The sequence below is a fragment of the Plectropomus leopardus genome, chromosome 7 (genome assembly GCF_008729295.1).
Source record: "Plectropomus leopardus isolate mb chromosome 7, YSFRI_Pleo_2.0, whole genome shotgun sequence".
Lineage (NCBI taxonomy): Eukaryota > Metazoa > Chordata > Actinopteri > Perciformes > Serranidae > Plectropomus > Plectropomus leopardus.
The window spans coordinates 3,459,340-3,479,116 of NC_056469.1; the positions used below are offsets into that span (position 1 = coordinate 3,459,340).

The 19,777-nt window shown below is 38.2% G+C and overlaps 1 protein-coding gene across 1 annotated transcript in view; it reads right to left on the reverse strand.

Annotated features, from left to right (window-relative positions):
* The window catches only part of cdk14 (cyclin-dependent kinase 14), a 229,031-nt gene that overhangs the window by 44,805 nt on the left and 164,449 nt on the right, over positions 1-19,777 (reverse strand). Inside the window, exon 14 of the mRNA XM_042490904.1 lies at positions 14,519-14,669. Coding sequence (XP_042346838.1) covers positions 14,554-14,669 — 116 coding nt within the window. The 3' untranslated portion in view covers positions 14,519-14,553. The remainder of the gene's footprint in view (positions 1-14,518; positions 14,670-19,777) is intronic.

Here is a 19,777-nt window from a genome sequence, read left to right on the forward strand (position 1 = left end):
ATGTGAATAGTGTTTAATAATATCCTATTTGAACCTATTTTAAGATGTTTGGAACCTGACGGGTGGTGCTGATGAAGTGATAGTCTCATGTGAGAGGGGTGTAGTGGTAAATCCTTAACAAAAAAGCTGGCAACCACTGCAGCAGAAGGCTCCTTTGACATGGCCTTTTTAAAAATGTCACTTTGAAGCCCTACCTGATCAAATTGAACTGGCAGATTGCAATGAAATTCACTGAGCACCTTCACACTCCCCAGAGGATGTCCTCAATCCATTTTAAAGACACCATGTCTCTGATGTGTCAAATTTCTCCCTCTGGTCCAACACCGAACACATGATCATGATCTAACAGACAAATTTTGATGAAAATTTCAGAGCACATTCTGAAGATAAACCATTTGATTTTAATGACCTTGTGACCTCTCTGGCACGACCCTCTGGGCTACATTTCTGCCTCACTGCAAATAAGGCCCTGAAAATAGAAAAAATTACCAGCATGTTAAGTCTCTGGGGACCACCAGAGGTCTTTACACTTTGAATCTTGTTAATGAAAGCAGTATACATATATATATATGTATATTTATATATACTGTATGTTCTAATTGGAAAACTGATACATATGTATGTATATTTCTCTTTTACTCGGTGAACAGGCCCACACACGTGACCATGGAGGCAGACGCACGCACACACACACACACACACACACACACACACATACACACACACACACACACACACACACACACACACACACACACACACACACACACACACACACACACACACACACACACACACACACACACACACACACACACACACACCCTCCTCCTCACACAAAAGCGCCTCAGTTTGTTCGGTCCTCCTCAGCAGCTAAAAAGCTCCACTGTCCTCACGCTGCACCCTGCAGATTGGCTTCTCAATCTGATTTTTATGGAGAAATATGTGCTGCTATGGTATATACAGAATCAGTGGGTTCTGGGGGGAAAATCACATTCTTGTACACTGTATGCGGTTGCCATACATGGCAGGAAGAGGTGGGGCCGTTTTTTCTCCGGGTACAACTAGATGTTTTTGGATGAAGGATTATCTAGAAGCTCTGAAAGTTTATAAGTCTGCTCATCTTTACAACTGTGTGTGTTTGCTTGCGTCTCTCCACTGCACAGCAGCCATCAAAGTGTGAAGTCACCAACATTTAAATTTAAATTTTAGTGAACAAAAATAAGAATTAGAAAATGAAAAAAACAAGAGGAGGTTAAAGAGCACAAGTTTAATTTCTCTAAATTAAGTTCTAAACTTTGATAATGAAACTACTCCTGTGGTAGATTTTAGTTATTTGCCTCCATAAATCCTTCTCACAAGTGGCGTTGCAAATGTACAAAAACAGTCATGGGCAGTCTAAAGCTGATATGCAAGTTCTTTACAAAAACTTGTGTTAATGTGTTAATGCCATACAAATATAGTATATTACTTTTAATGAAGATATTAGCCATGAAATGTTATATGTAAATATGTAAAGTCATATAATGGGAAATCATAGATTATTTTTAAAATTAGTCTTTAATGTTGAATCTACGGAAGCCCTAAGCGGACGTGTTTTTTTTTTTTTTTTTTTTACACCGTTTTCTCGATATAACGAGATATTATCTCGTTATATAACAAGATATTATCTCGTTATCTCGAGAAAACGGAGTTTGTTTTCCCGAGATATTATCTCGTTAGAGAAAACGAACTTTGTTTTCCCGAGATATTAAGTCGTTATCTCGAGAAAACGAACTTTGTTTTTTGGGTTTGTTTTTTTAAACTTTATTGAATGAATGTCAGAAGAAGAAGTGGCGGGTGGATGATGTGACAGCAGGTGCCGTGCGGTGTTCAGCGCGGACAAATGCATGCAGGTTCTCGCCCCTGCACGTACCAAAAAGCACCAGAGCAACAGTATAATAATCTAGTTATGATTACTGATGAATTTGGGTGATGTGTTCCTGTAATAATCATCTTACCTTGCGCATTTGTCCGCGCTGAACACCGCACGGCACCTGCTGTCACATCATCCACCCGCCACATCTTCTTCTCTGACATGAATCTTACCTTGCAAATGCGCAAGGTAAGATGATTATTACAGAAACACACATCACCCAAATTCATCAGTAATCATAACTAGATTATATTATACGGTTGCTCCGGTGCTTTTTGGTACGTGCAGGGTGAGAACCTGCACGCATTTGTCCACGCTGGCACTGCACCTGCATCACACATCCACCCGCCACTTCTTCTTCTTCTGACGTTCATTCAATAAAAGTTAAAAAAAAAAAAAAAAAAAAAACAAAGTTCGTTTTCTCGAGATAACGATAATATCTCGGGAAAACAAACTCCATTTTCTCGAGATAACGAGATAATATCTCGGGAAAACAAATCTTGTTTTCTCGATAACGAGATAATATCTTGTTATAACGAGATAATATCTCGTTATATCGAGAAAGCGGCTTGTAAAAAAAAAAAAAAAAAAAAAAAACGTCCGCTTAGGGCTTCCGTATGAATCAAATTAAATTCAATATAAAAAAAAAAATACAGGGAAACATTAAATTTTTGTGGAGAGAAGGTAAAAATTTTAAAATGTATTGATAAAATTTTTAATACAGATACAGACTTTATATCCTCTTTATTTTTACATTCCAACTGTTGTAAAAATAATAAAAAAAAAAACCTACCTAACCTAACCTAAAATGTGATTATCTCATCTATTTACAGTGAATGTCTATGTTGGACCACTAGCTCTTAAAACACCCAAAAGTTGAGTTAAAAGATCTATGCTTTATTTTTCTAAATGTGTATTTTGTTTTTTTTTTTTTTTAGCCACATGGGAGCAGGGGGATTATTTGAAAACACAATATTGACATTTAAGGCTGTTTTTGGTGAAAGTGACCTCACACATCAAGCAGACCCAGAGCAACATTAGCGTTCATTTAGAGTCGTTTCTCGCCACATGACAAACCTTTACGCTTCTTTTATCTTGGTTTTGGTCTCCACCATCTCTACTGTAGCTGCTAAATGGTCTGCTATGTTCATCGGCTCCTTTCTAACTTTGTCTTTGTACGCTACCTTTCTGCACCACAGTGCACAGTGGCTTTATCTGAGATTTTCCATTGGAAACAATTGCCTGCTGATGCTGGTAAAACAATAATGTTAAACTGCATGCAGTCAGGAGCTGTGCAAACCAAAGCGAAGAAATGTTCATGTGATTAAAAAACATTTCAGCATGATTAAAAAACATTTCAGCTTGAAAAAAACAAGCAAACCCATAAGAAACCAACTGTGCTTATCTTGGGGCTTCAGGAAAGTACTTCTTAAATGCACAGAAACAAAAGGGAAACAAAGAGAGAGCTGGGGAAAAATGATGAGAAGTGGATACAAACCATTGTTTAAGACCAACAAACAACAAAAACTGTTGTTTTTTAGTGGTATTCCAACCATAACAAAGTCTAAACGTAACCACGTGTTAACCACATCATTTCTGCAACATAAAGAAACGTAAAGTTTCAACATATCTGCTGCATAATGTACAAATGTTACATACCTGTGGTTTGCAGAAATTTACAAGGCCAACATTTATTTAGCAATCGGGTTTCTCTTACTGTATGTTCCACTGCTTGCCCCTAACAGCTGAAAGCTGAAGTGAGTATATTTTTTTTTCTTTTATATTATTTTATTTGTTTATTTAACCTTTATTTAACCACAAAAACACCTTGAGACTGAAAAATTCTTATTTACGCGTGTCCTGTCCAACACAGAATCTAAATATGCACCTTACAAAACAACCAATATAAAACACAAAAAGAACACAAAATAAAGTTACCACAAGGGAGGACTAAAAAGCTTGTTAACATACATGATAAGTAAACCATAAAAACAAGACAACTAAAAGACCAGCTCAGATACACACTGATATTAGCATGTAGAAGATGACGTACAAACAATCTGCAACGCTGCTTTTTAACAACCAAGAGGAACCAAAGGGTGCACCTTTAAGTCTTTCTGCAGAAATCAGGAAATCAGAGACTGCTCTGCGCACATCTTTATAGAGACATGGTTAACCCCTAACATCCTGGATTAAGCTGTTGCACTGGATGGGCGGATCTTGTTCAGAGCTGACTGGACACAAGACTCAGGAACTGTATGATGCCATCAGCAGCAAAACACGCAAGCAACCGGATGGAATATCCATAGTAGCTGCTGATTTTAATAAACTCATCCTTCAACTCCAAAGATGGAGCAGGATCAAGGACAAACTATGTCAAAAATGACTAATAAATCTACCTTGTACCTTGTAGAAAATTCCACATAAGGTTCTTTTTCCAGAGTCCATACAAACCCATGTGCAGACAATAATAACAAGTTCTGTGAACAGAGAGCAGCCATTTTCAGTTTTTTCCTGAATGTAGACACAAATAGGCTATCAGTAGGCCAAGAACAGTTTGACATTTTAGTGAGGTGATGGTACTTTGACTTCCCTTCTGTGAACTACTATCACTGCAGTTATGTAAGTAAGCAAACTGACTAAATATTGATTAGAAAATCGAGGCTTTTCACTCTAAATGTGCCACTGCAATCCCAGGTAGATGCTATGATGGAGAGGAGAAAGCACCATACATTCAGCCCTTGCAGAAACGGCTGAAGCGTCCCTCTCTACACCCATCTGAGCTCCACTCATTATCCCACCGTGCTTTTAATCTGCGACTGACAAAGTTAAACTCATTAGCATACTTTATTTGACACTGATTCACTCAGTTGAGACGAGGAGCTCCAGATCTGCGGCTGTAAGAGGAGCTGTTGGCTGCACCACATACGAAGGAATAGGTTTTTCTTTTCTTTTTGGAGGAGCAAAAAAGGAAGGAGGTACATGTGCAATGCTCATTAGGGAGAGCCATATGGTAGAAAAGAGGAGGAGAGGGGGGAAAAAACTGGGAGATGGAGGGAAAACGGCACGGCGCTTCGGATGCGTCGCTGGAAAACATCCTCTCCATCCATTGTTGGGATTTGTTTACAGCTTTTTTGAAGAATCTACCTAACTACTGCCTTTTTTCTATTCCTCCTTGATCAGTTTCTCAGTTTTAAATCATTAATCCTGCGAATGTTACCATGACGAACTTGTGGATGGATGGATGAAAGAAAAAAAGGAGAGTATTATTGTGAGTAGAGGGGAGCTTATGATAATGGGAGTCAGATCTCCTCCTCCATGTCAGCCTGATGGCATTTGCTGCCTCCACTGATCAACAAAATTATACACAAAATCAGTTCCTGCACCTCCTAGAAGACTCCTCCCACCACCTTCCTCCTCCTCTTCTCTCCTCTTTTCTACCCCATCTACTTTCCATTTTGTCTTCATTCCTCCTCCTTTGTCTGGTTTCTTTGCCTCCTAACTCCCTCTCCCCTCCTCCATTCCCGGCTTTGTCTTCTCATCTTCTCTCTCCCCCTCTCACCCTCACACTTGATAACAAGTGGGAGAAGTTTGTTAAGTGTGCACCCAGAGGGAGCCGGGAGCTGACCGCAACCGTCCTCCTCCTCCTATACCTCCCCATCACTCGTTCTTTTCTTCTCTCTGTCTCTCTGTCCTGCCTGACTCTGCCTCTCTCCTGACCGTCTGATAGAGCACGCTTCATCACATCCAATCCTCTCGCCCGTCAATCATCCCCGTGCAGAGAGAGAGAGAGGGAAAAAGAAGGAGTGATACTTTCTGTGCTGGTGAAATACAAATGTCAACGCTATCACGATGTTTCTTTCACCGTAGTCAGTCTGACCAAGGCCACACTAAATGTTCTCAGCTGAAAACAGTGTTTTAAAAAGAAAAGTATCTCTGTCAACACAAGCGTTTTTCAGAATTATTTCACAGCGGTCCCTTGACCTCTGGCTTCAAGGTATCTGAATGAAAATGGGTTCTGTGAGTACCCATGAGTCTCCACTCTACAGGCATGCACACTTTATGTTAGTCCCATGCAGTTTTTTGCTGTCATTTGATTCCTAACCAAAACAATTTGGTAAGAATGGCTTTACCTTTACCCTAAAATATGGGATTAATTGCAATTAATTGTTGAAATTCTATGATTAATCACAATTTAGGATGCAAACTGTGGTCTCCTGCATGAAGGTCTGACACTCATCCACCACCCTGACTTCACCTCTCGTTACTCTACAATCTCACCTGCATTTGTTCTGAGCATCGGCACTAGATGCAAATTGTAAGCTGTGAAATCCATCCAATAAGAACATAACTCATGAAGACACTGCACTACCTGATATTCAGTCCAGTGAACTCAGCTTAACCCTCTGAAACCTGTGAAAATCATCTTGATTTCTTTCAAAAACATGAAAGGAAGGAAATGAGTATTAGTAACAAATAAGTGAAAAGTTACAAGAAAATTACCTGAAAATTGTCGTAAAAAAAAGTTAAGTTAAAACAAAAACAAACAAGGAAATGACCCAAAGAAAGTGCTAAAAAAATTGATATACTGTCACATATTTCGAATATATAATGTATCATAATTACACATATTATGTTTGTTTTTTTTTAACAATTTTCCAAATCTCTCTCTCAACAACAACAACAATTATTATTATTACTATTATTATTAGAGTTTTCTTGATATTTTTTCATAGTTATTTGACATTTATTTAATGATTCTCTCTCTCTTGGTTTTAAACATTAATTTTTGGGCTATTTTATTGTCACCTTTTACTAATTTCTTATAATTTCCTCATTGCCTTTTGTCCCATGTTCATAAAGAGATTTTAACCTATTTACTCAGGTTTTAAAGGTGTTAATACTTGTGAAAAGTATATGAATGCAGTATAAGAAAAACTGACGTCGATCCAGGTTTCAAAAGGGTTAAAGAAAACCACAAGTGATTTTTTTAATAAGCTACACGTCAGCAAACTGATATCATGCTCAGGACTGCAGGAGTATAGTTAGTGTTGGCAAATGACAGAGATACTGCATGATGATTTGGGAAAGGAGCGAAGAGGGAATGATAAGAAGTAAAGATGAAAAGCGTGGCGCCTTGCAGCGCATTTTAATCTCGACTCCACGCAGCCTGCGAGACGTTAATGTTAAAAGATGCACATACGACATAAATATCTCTTCGTATCAAAATATTTTCACTGTAACACAGAAGCTCCTCCGTGCACGTTCACATTTCACGCGCTGGCTTTAATGAGAGCCTGCAGTGCAAACATCAATTCCATAAAAGAGATGGTAAATGAGGTAAACAGGGGCGGAGAGGCGCTGCATACAAATTCTGTGTAGCTGCAGTTAACATTTAGCGCCTTCACAATGCTTTTCCGTGAGGATAAGATGAAATGAAAGCCCACATTACTGGCAGGCACAGAATCTGTAAAGTTATAAGAGGTAGTGGGAGAGTGAAAGCAGCTGATTTGACTGAAGGCTCTCCATTTCTCAAGGCTATGCCTGCGGTTATCCTTCCTTCCCCTCCACCTCCTATTTCCCCCCCCTCCGGCTCGCAGCAGGGATATACTTTAAATCACTTTGTCCTCTACCTAGAAAAACTTTCTGACAGGTCGTTTTGTGGACCGCACAAATCTATTTCTTCCTGCTACAGAGCCCAAAAATATTCTCTTCTGTCCTGTTCACTTTGTACGTTTTGGACACTGATGGCTTAAGTAGAAAGACACCGGGGTAGAGACGCACCGGGGGACGAATAGTGCTTTTACTTTCAAGAGAAATGCCCGCACGGCTATGAAGCTTCCCTGCATTTTATCCCCTAAAATTGTAGCATGGTCACTAGGATGATTCCGTAGGCGAGTAAGTAAGTGTGTGTGTGTGTGTGTGTGTGTGTGTGTGTGTGTGTGTGTGTGCATGGTTAGATAAATAGCTGGCACCTCTACATTGCGGACACTACAGTGGAAGCTTTGCCTGCAGCTGTTATCTTCAAAGTGACACAGTGATGCTTGAGGGCCAGAGTGTCCTGTCGCCGACCTGTGATGGCTGACTGCACAGACACACTGTAGAAAAGGCTGCCGCTTTGTGTGAAGCCCGGCCATGAGACCAGCACACGGAGCCGCGCTCAAAACCACGACATCAGCTGCTGGTGCAAAAAAAAAAAAAAAAAATCATTGTGATTGGATTTGAGGAAATGAAAGATGGTGAATGTTCATGAGGAATGCAGATTATTTAGGAAAAAAATGCAAAAACCCATCATTCTTTTTAACATTAAAAGCTACAAAATAACTTTCTGTCATAGATTCTTAACCCTTTAAAAACTGGATCGACATCAATTTCATTAGGCTGCTTAAAGACTCTAACAAACTTTTAAACCTTTCAATGCTGAGTTAGCTGGTTGGCTTTTTTTCTTTCAAAAACATTGGAAAAAAGCAATCAACAACTTGGCATGGAATGTCCTGCAAATTGGTGAAAGGTGGTTAAAAAATGACCTAAATATGAGCTTTTAGAGATCAAATAAATGTAAAAGAACTAGGGAAAAATACAAGAAATAATAATAATAATAATAATACAAAAATAGGCTACAGAAAAAAAAAAAAATTCATTTTGTCACTTTCTTCCAGCTCATTTCCTGATTTTGTTCTTTTACTTTTCTTGCTAATTACAGGATTTTTTGTAGATTTTCTCTTTCAGTTACTCAGTGCCTGTTTTTGTGAAGAATCAAGCAAATTTGTTGTGTGTCACTACATCCTGGCAGTAGTACATGAGACAGATACATAAATCATGTTTCTCTGCTTCCACCACGCCTGCGTAATAACATGTAACGCAGCTGCCAATCAATCGCTGCTCATGATCTGCGGTCAAATTGTCAAACTAGGCAGCGCTGATCAAATATGAATCAAGATTCTGTTACTGCATTTCCTATAGTCTAAAATATGTTCAAAAACATTTTTAGTGTACTATTAAACTATAAAATGAGAACTTTTGTGATGGGTTCACCATGTTTTAAATAGTCTAACCAAAACCAAGCACCGCCTAGTGACCGGGTCACAAACTTTGCCATTGTAAAGCTAAACTGTACACTAAAATATCATTTCTAAAAACATCTTTGGTGAGATCAAATATGAATCAAGACTTTGATACTGCATTGCCTATTTCCCACCTCAAATGTTTTGAGAAACATAATTTTGTGTATGTTTAGCTGTGTATTGAGAACTACTGTGACAGGGTCGTGATGTTAAAAACAGAACCAAAACCAAGCACCCCCTACTGGCTGGGTCACAAACTTTCTCATTTTACAGCTAAACAGTATACTAACATATTGTTTCTCAAAACATTTGAGGTGAGATAAAAGATGAATCAAGATTCTGTTACTGCTTTGCCTATTTCTCACAACATTTTTTTTTTTTTTTTTTTTTCAGAAAATGAAAATGCTTGGTGCTTGGTTTAAGCTCGACTTTTTTAAAAACATGGCATCTTGGTCACAAACATTCTAATTTCACAGCTAAACAGCACACCAAAATATGTTTCTGAATACATTTGAGATGAGAAGTAGGCAACGCAGCAACAAAATCTTGATTCATTTTTGATCAGCGCTGCCTAGTTTGACAGTTCAGGAGCTGTGATTGACACAATTGACAGCTGCATTAGACACACCTCTTTGCTCTGATTGGTTGTTGCAAATGCCATTAGAAGCACTAAGAGAAGGCAGGCAGACTTGATCTTGTCCTCAGATTATCTGTCTCATGTACTACTGTCAGGATATAGTGACAGTTTCATCAAAAATGACAAAAAGTTATTTTCATAAATGTTACCTTAAACAGCTTGAGACATAAATGTCTCTCCTTGAGACTTGGGGAATAATGGCAAGGTTCCACATATTATTTAGTACTTAGTCGTAGAGGTCTTGACAGGTCCAATCAGTGTGTAATTATCAAGACTCAAGACTGGATCAGAGTTAGACCGGGTCCTACTCTGGTCAGGTACCAGGAGGAGGTAGAAGACCATGTTTTTTTTGTTTTTTTTTTGTTCCTCCTCTGCTCTGATTGGATGTTGTTGTTAAGGTGTCAGGATTTAGTGACAGTTTCAGAAAATATGTCAAAAAAAGTTATTTTTTACAAAAGTTACTAGGTATAGCTTTAAAGGTAAAAATTACAAGGAATATTTTTTTTATTTATTTATTTACTTATTTATTTGTTAATTTAAAATAATTTTTAAACACATTTTTCTTGATTCAGGTTCATTATCATTAACAAAATTTATTATTTAGCATAACATAGTCACTTACTTCTTTGTATGGATAACTGCAGCTTTAAGAGCTCAAAAATTTTAAATATGCTGAATCTAACATTAGATTCCAAAAAAGAATGACACCAGGGAGGAGTGCATGACACAGGCATCCAAATATTATATCTTAGTATAGATGTGTAACAATGCCTTTGAGCCTCTGAAGTTTTGCTTTCAAAACACAACCGGCTAAGTTGTTGTTTGGATTGAGGCAACGAGCTGTTGATTTTCCCTCTTTCATGTTGCTTTTTGCTCCCTGATTGAATCAATGTTTTATGCTTTGTTATGTATTCTGACTGTGAGCACACTGCGTCCAATTCTTCACACACTCTCGCCTCGAGTAGCAGTGAAGTGCGCCGGAGCTCAGAGACAGGGCAGCTGTCTCCCACTTGTTGTTGGGACTCGGAGTTGAACCTCGTGGTCACTGAGTGGATTGATGGTGGGGGGGTACGTTGCCTACCCTCAGCACTGAGTTGCATCAGCTAATCTTGTGAATAATGCAGAATCATGAATAAACATAGATCAATGCAGTGCAATACTGTAAAGGAGACCTGCCTTTTTTCCCTTTCCCCTTTCTTCTCTTTTCCACCCCTGCCTTCTTTTTTTCCAATCCACTCCCTCTATCTCTTTCTGCCTTTCTATTTTCTCACCAAAAAAACACTCCTTTTTTTCTCTCTTCCCTCCCTGCCAAAATCAAACACTCCCACTATGTCCCCCATCCTCTGTCAGTCTCTCTGCGTCCTTTTCTTTTCCTCTCTGGCCGCTGCGCTGACAGACATTGTGGTGCTGTAGTTGTTGCTGTGTCTCAGTGCGGACGAGTCAGGCCCGGCCTTCACTCTCGGCTCAATAGCTGCCCGGGTTTCCTCAAAGGCAGCCATCCAGCCAGCACAAAGCCTGCCCACTGGGAATAGACCCACAAAAGAGAAAGGGGCTGCTCGCCTTCTTTGCAGTCCTCCGTCTGAAGCGGCCTGCCTCCACCACCTCCTATAAATAATACAACGCTGCCTCGACAAAAAGAAACCCTGCCCCTGCTCCCGCAAGCCTCCGCTTCCATCTTTCCTTTTCTTCCCTCCCTTCGTTTCCCCTCTCCTCACCTCTTTTACCTCTGATTTTACTAAACCACAAAAGCACTGCTTTAAAGAAAAGCCTCATACACATTCAGTAGAATGTTACATTAAATAATATATATGATTTCTCTCCACACAATGTGCTCATTATTATATTACCCATGCACTATGATATAGAAGAAGTATGACAGAAAAACTGAGGAAAATACTTCCTGATGGCTGGCAGGTGATTTAAAATTCTTATGGTTAACCCCTAGAAACCTGGATCGACATCAGTTTTTCTGAGCTGCGTTCAGATGCCTTTCACAAGCTATTTGACCCTTTGAAACCAGAGCAAACTGTTTGATTTCCTTCAAAAACATGGCGTAAGAAGGCAATTAACAACTTGGCAAGAAATGTCCCACAAATTGCAAGAACTCCTAAAAGGTGACAAAAAAATTCGACAAGACTTGTCCATGTAAAGTGACCTAGATTAAATTTAAAAAACACATAAAAATATCATATATAAAAAATAAAATAATATATACAAATATAAATTGGAAAAGCCATCAATCTCATGTTAAAACATTTTTAGCATTAAAATGCAGCCCATCTTCTTTGCAGCTTCCATGTTGTTCCAACTTTACGACCTCAAAGCTCATGAACACAACCAACTCAGAGACTATGACCAGAGCAGCATCTCAAAAGCCACGAAGAAACTTTAAACTATTGATGTCATAACTCAGGCTGCTGTGTCAAATTTATATGCTCCTATTGCTATTTACACTGCTATAACTATTTCTAACTGTTTTAAGAAATATTATATCAAATATTGTGCATACTCTTTACTTTTTACTTGTTTTTATTTCTTTTTTTCCCCATTTAGATTCCCTAACACATTATAAATGTAAATACTTGGTGGGAAATCCAGTTCAAATATGTGCGTGAGTTATGTTTGTGGGAAGGCGTGAATGGCTGTGTGCATGTGTTGTTGTAATTTGTCAGTGTATTAATGTGAATGTGTGCACAGGGATTAGGCTGCTATCAGTGAAGCTCTCCCAGCCTGTCAGGCTTTAGGCCGCGCCTGGACAAAGAGGCTGATTTTAATGTAAATGCAGCAGCTGAGAGGACACAGCTCTCTCAGTGGGGTGACTTCCACCCTCCACACATGCGCGCGCACACACACACACACACACACACACACACACACACACACACCGAAACACCATCAGCCTCCAGATGAGGATAAACACTTGAACATATTCACTGAAAGAGTAAATACAGAGTTTTCAGCCTTCATCTCCTACATGTTTAAAAAGACTTTGCAGAGTAAACATCAAGAGATAAAAATCCGCTCAAAGTTAACGATTACACGCTGCAGAGTTGCTGTGACTGGTGTGTTTTTGCACCTGTCAGTAATTATAGATATAATCTGGTCCACAGCGCGGTGTTGCAGCCCTGTGCTGGACCTCACAATCCAGAGTCCATCATTAGGCCGACCATTATCCCCATGGCTGGCCTCTGCACCTCTTATTACATGCAAATAGTGCAGCTTTATCTGAGGAGTGAATGAGACCCCGGTCTCTAAAGAATGGGACACCCTCCTCACCCACTCAAAGCCATTCCTCCATCTATTACTGCATTCTCTGCTTCAGTGCACACAGCACAGATCTCATGGCGTCAGTGTTGGCGGGACACAGATAAACGCTCAGAGAGCTGTCAGTGGGACTACTTGATGAGCTCCACAGCTAATGATCAAATCTGTCCAGTCTGAGTCTGTTGGACAACACAAATGTGTTTTGAAACATGGTTTGTTTTCTCATTTCAATACTAATTTGACTGTTAAGAGATTTTGGTACTTTCGTAAGGGAAAAGAGACATTTTCAAGGTTTGAATTTTATATAATTGGGAAGTTGTTTTGTTGTTTTTTTTTGTTAAATATTGCTAAAAAATCAATTTCAAATTTTCAATAACTTAATTAAAGGTCCAGTATATAGCAGTTATAGAGATATATTGACAGACATTGACTATAATATTCATGACTTTGTTTTCTTTAGTGTCAATAAAAACTGTATTTTTGTTACCTTAGAATAAGCTGTTTTTTTACCAACATACTGAGTGGGTCCTCTTCCACAGAGTGCACCATGTTGTTTCCACAGTAGCTCAGAATGGACAAACAAAACGCTTACTCTAGAAAAGAGCATTTGCATTTTCACATTATTTTTTTTTTAAATTCTCCTTATTACTTTGCAAATACAAGTTTCAGTTGGTTGCAATCTGCAACCTCACCACTACATGCCACTAAATCCTACACACTTTTCACTTTCACTTTACAAGCCAAGATTATTCAATACTTTTAGTAGAGTATCTCATAATATATACTATCTCATAATTTTTCAGAAAATCTTGTGATTTGGATTTATATATATATATAATATATTATTATTTTTTAATGGACTCCTGGACTTTGACTTGTCATCTGCTCTTCCCTTTGGGTGTTGAAAAGTTTTTATAAAAGGACAAATTGGACCTCTAGGATATCTAACTGGTGGCATTTGTTATCAACACTGAGGCAGGGAAAGAGGACCTCTTCTCAAAACCCCTTTAATGCCCTCTAGGGGAGGACCCCCAGACCTGCTACATTCTTGTGTCCCCCTAACTCTCAAGCCAACAATACACCCCCAGTTTAAACTGTTTGAACATCAGAAGCACTGAATTCCTGTGTCAAATATGCATTATTTTTCTCTATTTCGTTCACACATTTTTTAAAAATCCCTAAATGGTTAAAGCAGCTGAATGCAGGCTGATCCACACAACATAAAATCTTGTTTGCATGCTTTCAGCCCTGAAGTGACAAACACATTCTTCTTCTATTTGCAAGGTCAAAATTTGGATCACTGTGATGCAAAGCACACTTAGCATATACTACTTTTCTGAGGTTAGGCTGTTTATCGTATAAATGATATATAAAATAAAACCATTAAATAAAAATGTAGTTAAAGCATGAGTCAGTCGTTGCCACACTTTTACTAAAATTGCCTGACATTTTCAGATACAAGACCACAGAAAAGTAGTACCCATGTTCCATTGCGCCAGTTTTCCCATTAATATCATTAAAGTTTTACCCTCTGAATATGTCTGAGTGTGTGATTCATGTTCTGCTTGTGAGTGTGTGGAACTGTATGCTGCTGCTGCACTGTTTGTATGTGCCTCCTGCATGGTAATGAGCACGTACCTGTCAGGCAATCATGTGCAGGATGCTGCCTCAGGTCAGTGTTTGCTGCCAGAGGATGCTTTTCCATGACTGTTCCTTCGTGCGCACACCTGTATGCTGTCCCCGCTCTCTGTCTGCAGCTTGACATTTGGTACGGTGAAGATAGAAGACACTGCAGGGGGAGAAGACGCACGCAGATTAGAGGGATGTAGGCTGACAGGAGGGAGAACATTTCCCAGTGAGCTTTTAAAGATAGAGATGGTTATTAAAAAGTGAATATTTGAATATTTATTTGCAGGCTTTTTTTTAGGGTTTAAATATTTTATCTCCTTATTTTGTCACAAGGAGAAGCATTTTTAAAGCTTTTTTAAGTTGCGACATGTAACATTTTAACATTGCTCATTAGTTTTTGATTTTGGAACATTAGATCAGGACAGGCCCTGAGGCAGGAGATGATTAACACTTTGAAACCCAAGCAAATAGGCTTTATTTCGTTACAAATTTGAGAATGCATAGAATAGCAAGAAATCATAAATAAATCAATAAATACATTTAAAAAGAGAAAAATAGAAAATGACCTGGAAAACAATCCTGTAAAATAATTTTAAATATGTAATTTTTGATAAATTATTTTTTTAAATTTTATATTAAATAAATATAAATATAGTTTTTCCCTAGCTTTTTGAAAGTAATTTTCTAAATGTACTAATTGTTTTTGCAATTTTTCATTGCCTTTTATTTTATGTCATTTTATTTTAATGCAAAGAGACTTTAGAGTTTTTTTTAAGAAAAGATGTAAAAGAAAAGAGCAGATTTGTGGAAGGCGTCTGAAATCAGCACCAGAAAAGTAATGTCGCTCCAGGTTTCAAAGGGTTAATGGATGTGATTTGAGTTGAGACATTTTTCTGCCCTCACTACCAAAATGATTGCACAACATAGAAACTATCCCCACAGAAGGTTGCACGGGGAATCTGCAGTGCGATCCTTCCATGAGAAATGTTTGAGAGAAAGAAATCCAGTTTTCTCATCAGTGCCTGTTATGTCATATAATATCCCTTTTTAAACTGCAGAAACTTAACCTGGGGCTTCACATAACCTGAAATAACCCATGATAATCCTGTGTGGCTTTGGCACTAGGCTCTTCCACGCATTTCTATCATATTTTACAAACCAGGATATTTGACTGGCTTCCTTTTACCAAATGCTAAGAAAGGCCTGACATTTTTGTTTGTCCAACAGGCATTCACACAGTTCTTTTTAAACTACCGGTTTACCTGCATTCTACAGACATAGTATTGAACTGATCTTGTTACTGTGTTTGTTGAAGTCCTTCTTCTCATACGACGTCACATTTGCTTGACCCGTCATGACTGACATGACTGTCAGCAACACTAACGAGTGTGAGAGATCCCCACACAACATTTTATGATAAATTGTGTAAATTTTGTCTGTAGTGTGTGGAGAGCAACAATTTGGTCTAAACAGCACACACTGACACGTTCCATTGATGAGGAACCAGTCACGACTTTGCGGGCTTTGCAAAATCTAATTCTGTGACTAAAAAACTCTGACTTCTGACTCTTTGCTTTTAGTTGTTGTGAGAGGGGGTCAGACTTCAGAGTTTAAAATATATTTTCAAGTAATCTAGTGTATGGTTGTTATTAATCACTCATGATGCAGCACAGATTCTTATATAAATGCATGGAAATTATTACACTTAATGTAATATCAACAATGAAACATTATGATGAGGCATAAATTATTACAAATGCATTAATATGTACCTCACTTTACTTAACACATACAATGATAACTTACTATACTGCGTAAACTGTTATAGCACACTATGAGTCCTTACAACAGTTGATTGTAGATGTGTATAAATATTCATAATGTATTATAAGCCCCGTCATTCAACCTCTAGTGCATAACTAGTCAAAAGCATCTATGAGACACTTTACTTATAAATCATTATAAGTCACATTTATGTTTTATAACTGTGTATTAGTAAAAATTATATGTGTTAATGAGTGCAGTCATACAGTATTATGAATGCATTATAATTCATTATAATGCCTTACAGATGTGGTTTTCATAGAAAGTGTTACTGACTTGTGTTGCTCTCTTAAACTGATATAGTTACCTTGACCGTCATTGACTCTTTCTGTTTCTCTCTTTCTGTCTTTGTCCCTCTTTTGCTTTGACTCCCTCTGTTTTTTCTTTTTCTGTTTTTTAGCTCCCTCTGCTCCTCTGGATCATACAGTATCCTCCTCCTCTCAGTCTCTCTCTCTCTCTGTCTCTGTGAAAAGAAGGCGGCGAGCAGCGACCTGGGGTTGTTTTTGTTCATGCAGAGAAAGCTTGTGTTATTATGAGGATGCCGTTGGGACAGCGAGCCCAGCTGGACCTCTGCTGGCCGCAGCTACATGCTCAGTTTGATTTTCTATCGCCTTGACTGGCTGTTTCCCCAGAGGAAGAGCACACCAATGCGCTCTGTAAATAAGAGCTCTGAAAACACCTCAGAAACACATCTTCAATGCTCTCTAGAAGCCGATTTTTATTAAGTCTGTTGTGCATGTATTTTGGGTGTGAGAGTCAGAGGTTCCTGCCAGAGCTTCAAACTAAGATTTTATTTCAATTAATCCTGCAGAATGGGGTTATTGAATGAAGGCATGTCAGAGATGACATATCCATATTATGTGACAGGCTACATTTACATACACCACCAATCCTTTAAGCTGTTGTTAATTAGCGGTGTGAAAAGCATGCTCAGCAGACCTGAGTGTGCCGCCACTGACACGGTGGTAATTTTTTAATGGGAGAATTCCATTTTTAATACCCCCCGATTAGGATTTTTCAGCATTATTAATCCCGTTATCAGCGCCCAGCAGGTTGTCGTGTCTGAAAAGAATCAGAGAGCGGCGGTCACTAAGAGAGGGAGAGAAGAGAGAGATGGCTCATTTTGATTTTTGTCATGCTCGCTCTCTCTCTCACCCGCTGTCTCTCTATTGTCCCTTTATCTCTCTCTCTCTCTCTGATCCCCTCTTTTCCGCGCGCACATGTGACACGGCGACGCAGCCGAGCCACCGAGGGAAGAATGGGAGTGAATTAAAACACTTTTGTAAAAATGAGGACAGGAGTGGATAAACACAAAGTCTCTTCCGTGTCTGGGTGGAAGACAAGTGTGGATTTGCCGCTTGCAGTTTTGTGGGGGAAGGATGTGTCAAAATTATGCAAATGAGGAGTGAATGCGAGAGATAAAGAACTGGCTAATTACTCCAGCTGTGAGTATTTGACTACAACTGCAGCATGGTAATCACGGTCCTGCACCGGGAGAGACAGGAGTCAATGGGAGCAGACCAGTTAACCCTTCTAAACCTGGATCGACATCACTTTTCTTGACGCCTTTCATAAGTATTTAAACCTTTAACCTCAGAGCAAACTGGTTTGATTTTCTCATGAATATATGGGAATAAAGGCAATCAGTAATCTGGAAAGAAATGTTCTGCAAATTTCAAGAAATTGGTAGATTCAGAAAATTATTTTCTTAAAAGCTAGGGAGAAATATCCAGAAAACTATGCTTCTAGTTATCATTTTATATGTTAAAAATATTTAACAAAATAATTATTATTAATTATGTTTAATTGTTATTGAGTCCTTTTTTGTTTGCTTGTTTGTTTATGTTTTTTTTCGTTTCATTTTTCATTTTTTGGCCTTTTCTTTATTTTACTATTGTGGTTTATTTTTACCCATTTATTTGTTTTGTTTAATTGGCTTTTTTGTATGCTGATTTTATTTTATTTTTTTATTTATTTTTTATTTTTTTTTATTTTTTCCATTGTTTTTTTTTTTTCTCCTTTTTGGCTTTCTGTAGGTTTTTTTTTAACTTTCTAATTGAGTTGATCCATTTGTTTGCTTTGGTTGTTTGGGAGTTTTTCTGATTCAGATTTTTTTTTTTTTTTTATTCTTTATTTTTTAATTTTTTTTTTTTTTTTTTACTTTTTCCCCTGTTTTTTGCTCTTTGTAGGCCATTTTCTTCTTCTTATTATTATTATTTTTTAACTTTCCCATTGTTTTTTTCCCCATTCGTTTTATTTCTTTTGAGGGGTTTTGTATGATATATGAGGATGATTTTCTGGTAATTTTCTTGTAGCTTTTTACTAATTTCTTGCAAATTTTTTGTCCATTTCTTGTGAACTTTCTAATGGCCTTTTTCCCAAGTTTTTTAAAAAAGTTTCAATGTTTCAGTGGATTAAAGCACCCAGGCCAGTACTGTTAGTAAACCAAAGAGATATGACAAAAACACATCATAGATGGTTGAGAAACTGATGAACCCTTCAAGTAAATGTCTCATGTTCTCTCTGTGGGAATGAACGGTATGTTTTCTATGGCCAACTGTGCACTCTATTGTCATGTGTATTATGGATTTATGCAGACAATACCCAGACAGATTACCGCGGACAATGACAGAATTATTGAGACAATAGAGCTCCTGAGGTTGCTCTTACTGTGTGGATTGGATTGTGACATTTTTAATTTCATTTCACTGAGAGTGTGTGGGTGTCTGGCAGTGCGAGAAGTGAGAGCAAAGGCCTTGGAAAGAATAAAAAAACCTCCTGTTTCTCTGGACTCTGGCAGATTTACATGGATCTGGAAGTTTCCTCTGCTCTCTTGGCAAAACCCAGCTGCCTTTATTTCCTGGTTAGAGAGGAGGGTGTGCTCTTCTCAGAATGGAGAGTGTGTGTATCCATTTTCCTCAGATGGAGTCAGTGCCAAATAAACAACTTTGTGTCCCTATTGTTTCCCAAAATATGAGCAAAAAAACATGGGAGGAACCAGTGGTTCTGGAAGTATTTTCTTAACACTGAATTACTATTTTCATATCTCTTCAACTGATATCCTCCATGGTCACTGACATAAAAACTCTCCTGTTGGTTTCCTCACAGCTAACACAGTGATCTGTCAGCACTAGTTCCATCATGATTTGACATTTTATCAGTTCTTCGGAAAACAATACGTTATTTACTGATATCTCAAAGTACGATACCATACGATTTTGATCCGATTCACTTAAGGGGCGTGTGATAGATATGACAAGATGTCAGTAAATATTCTCACTGTCTTCTTCTTGGCTGCTTGTCATTGTCTGCCTGGCAGTGAACCGCTTACACTGTTTGAATATTTACCAAGGAAGTTTACTTGTACAGAAACATATCTTAATTATGACGATATGTGTCGATGTTTTCACTTTGCATTGATGATATTGGACTACTACTACTGGG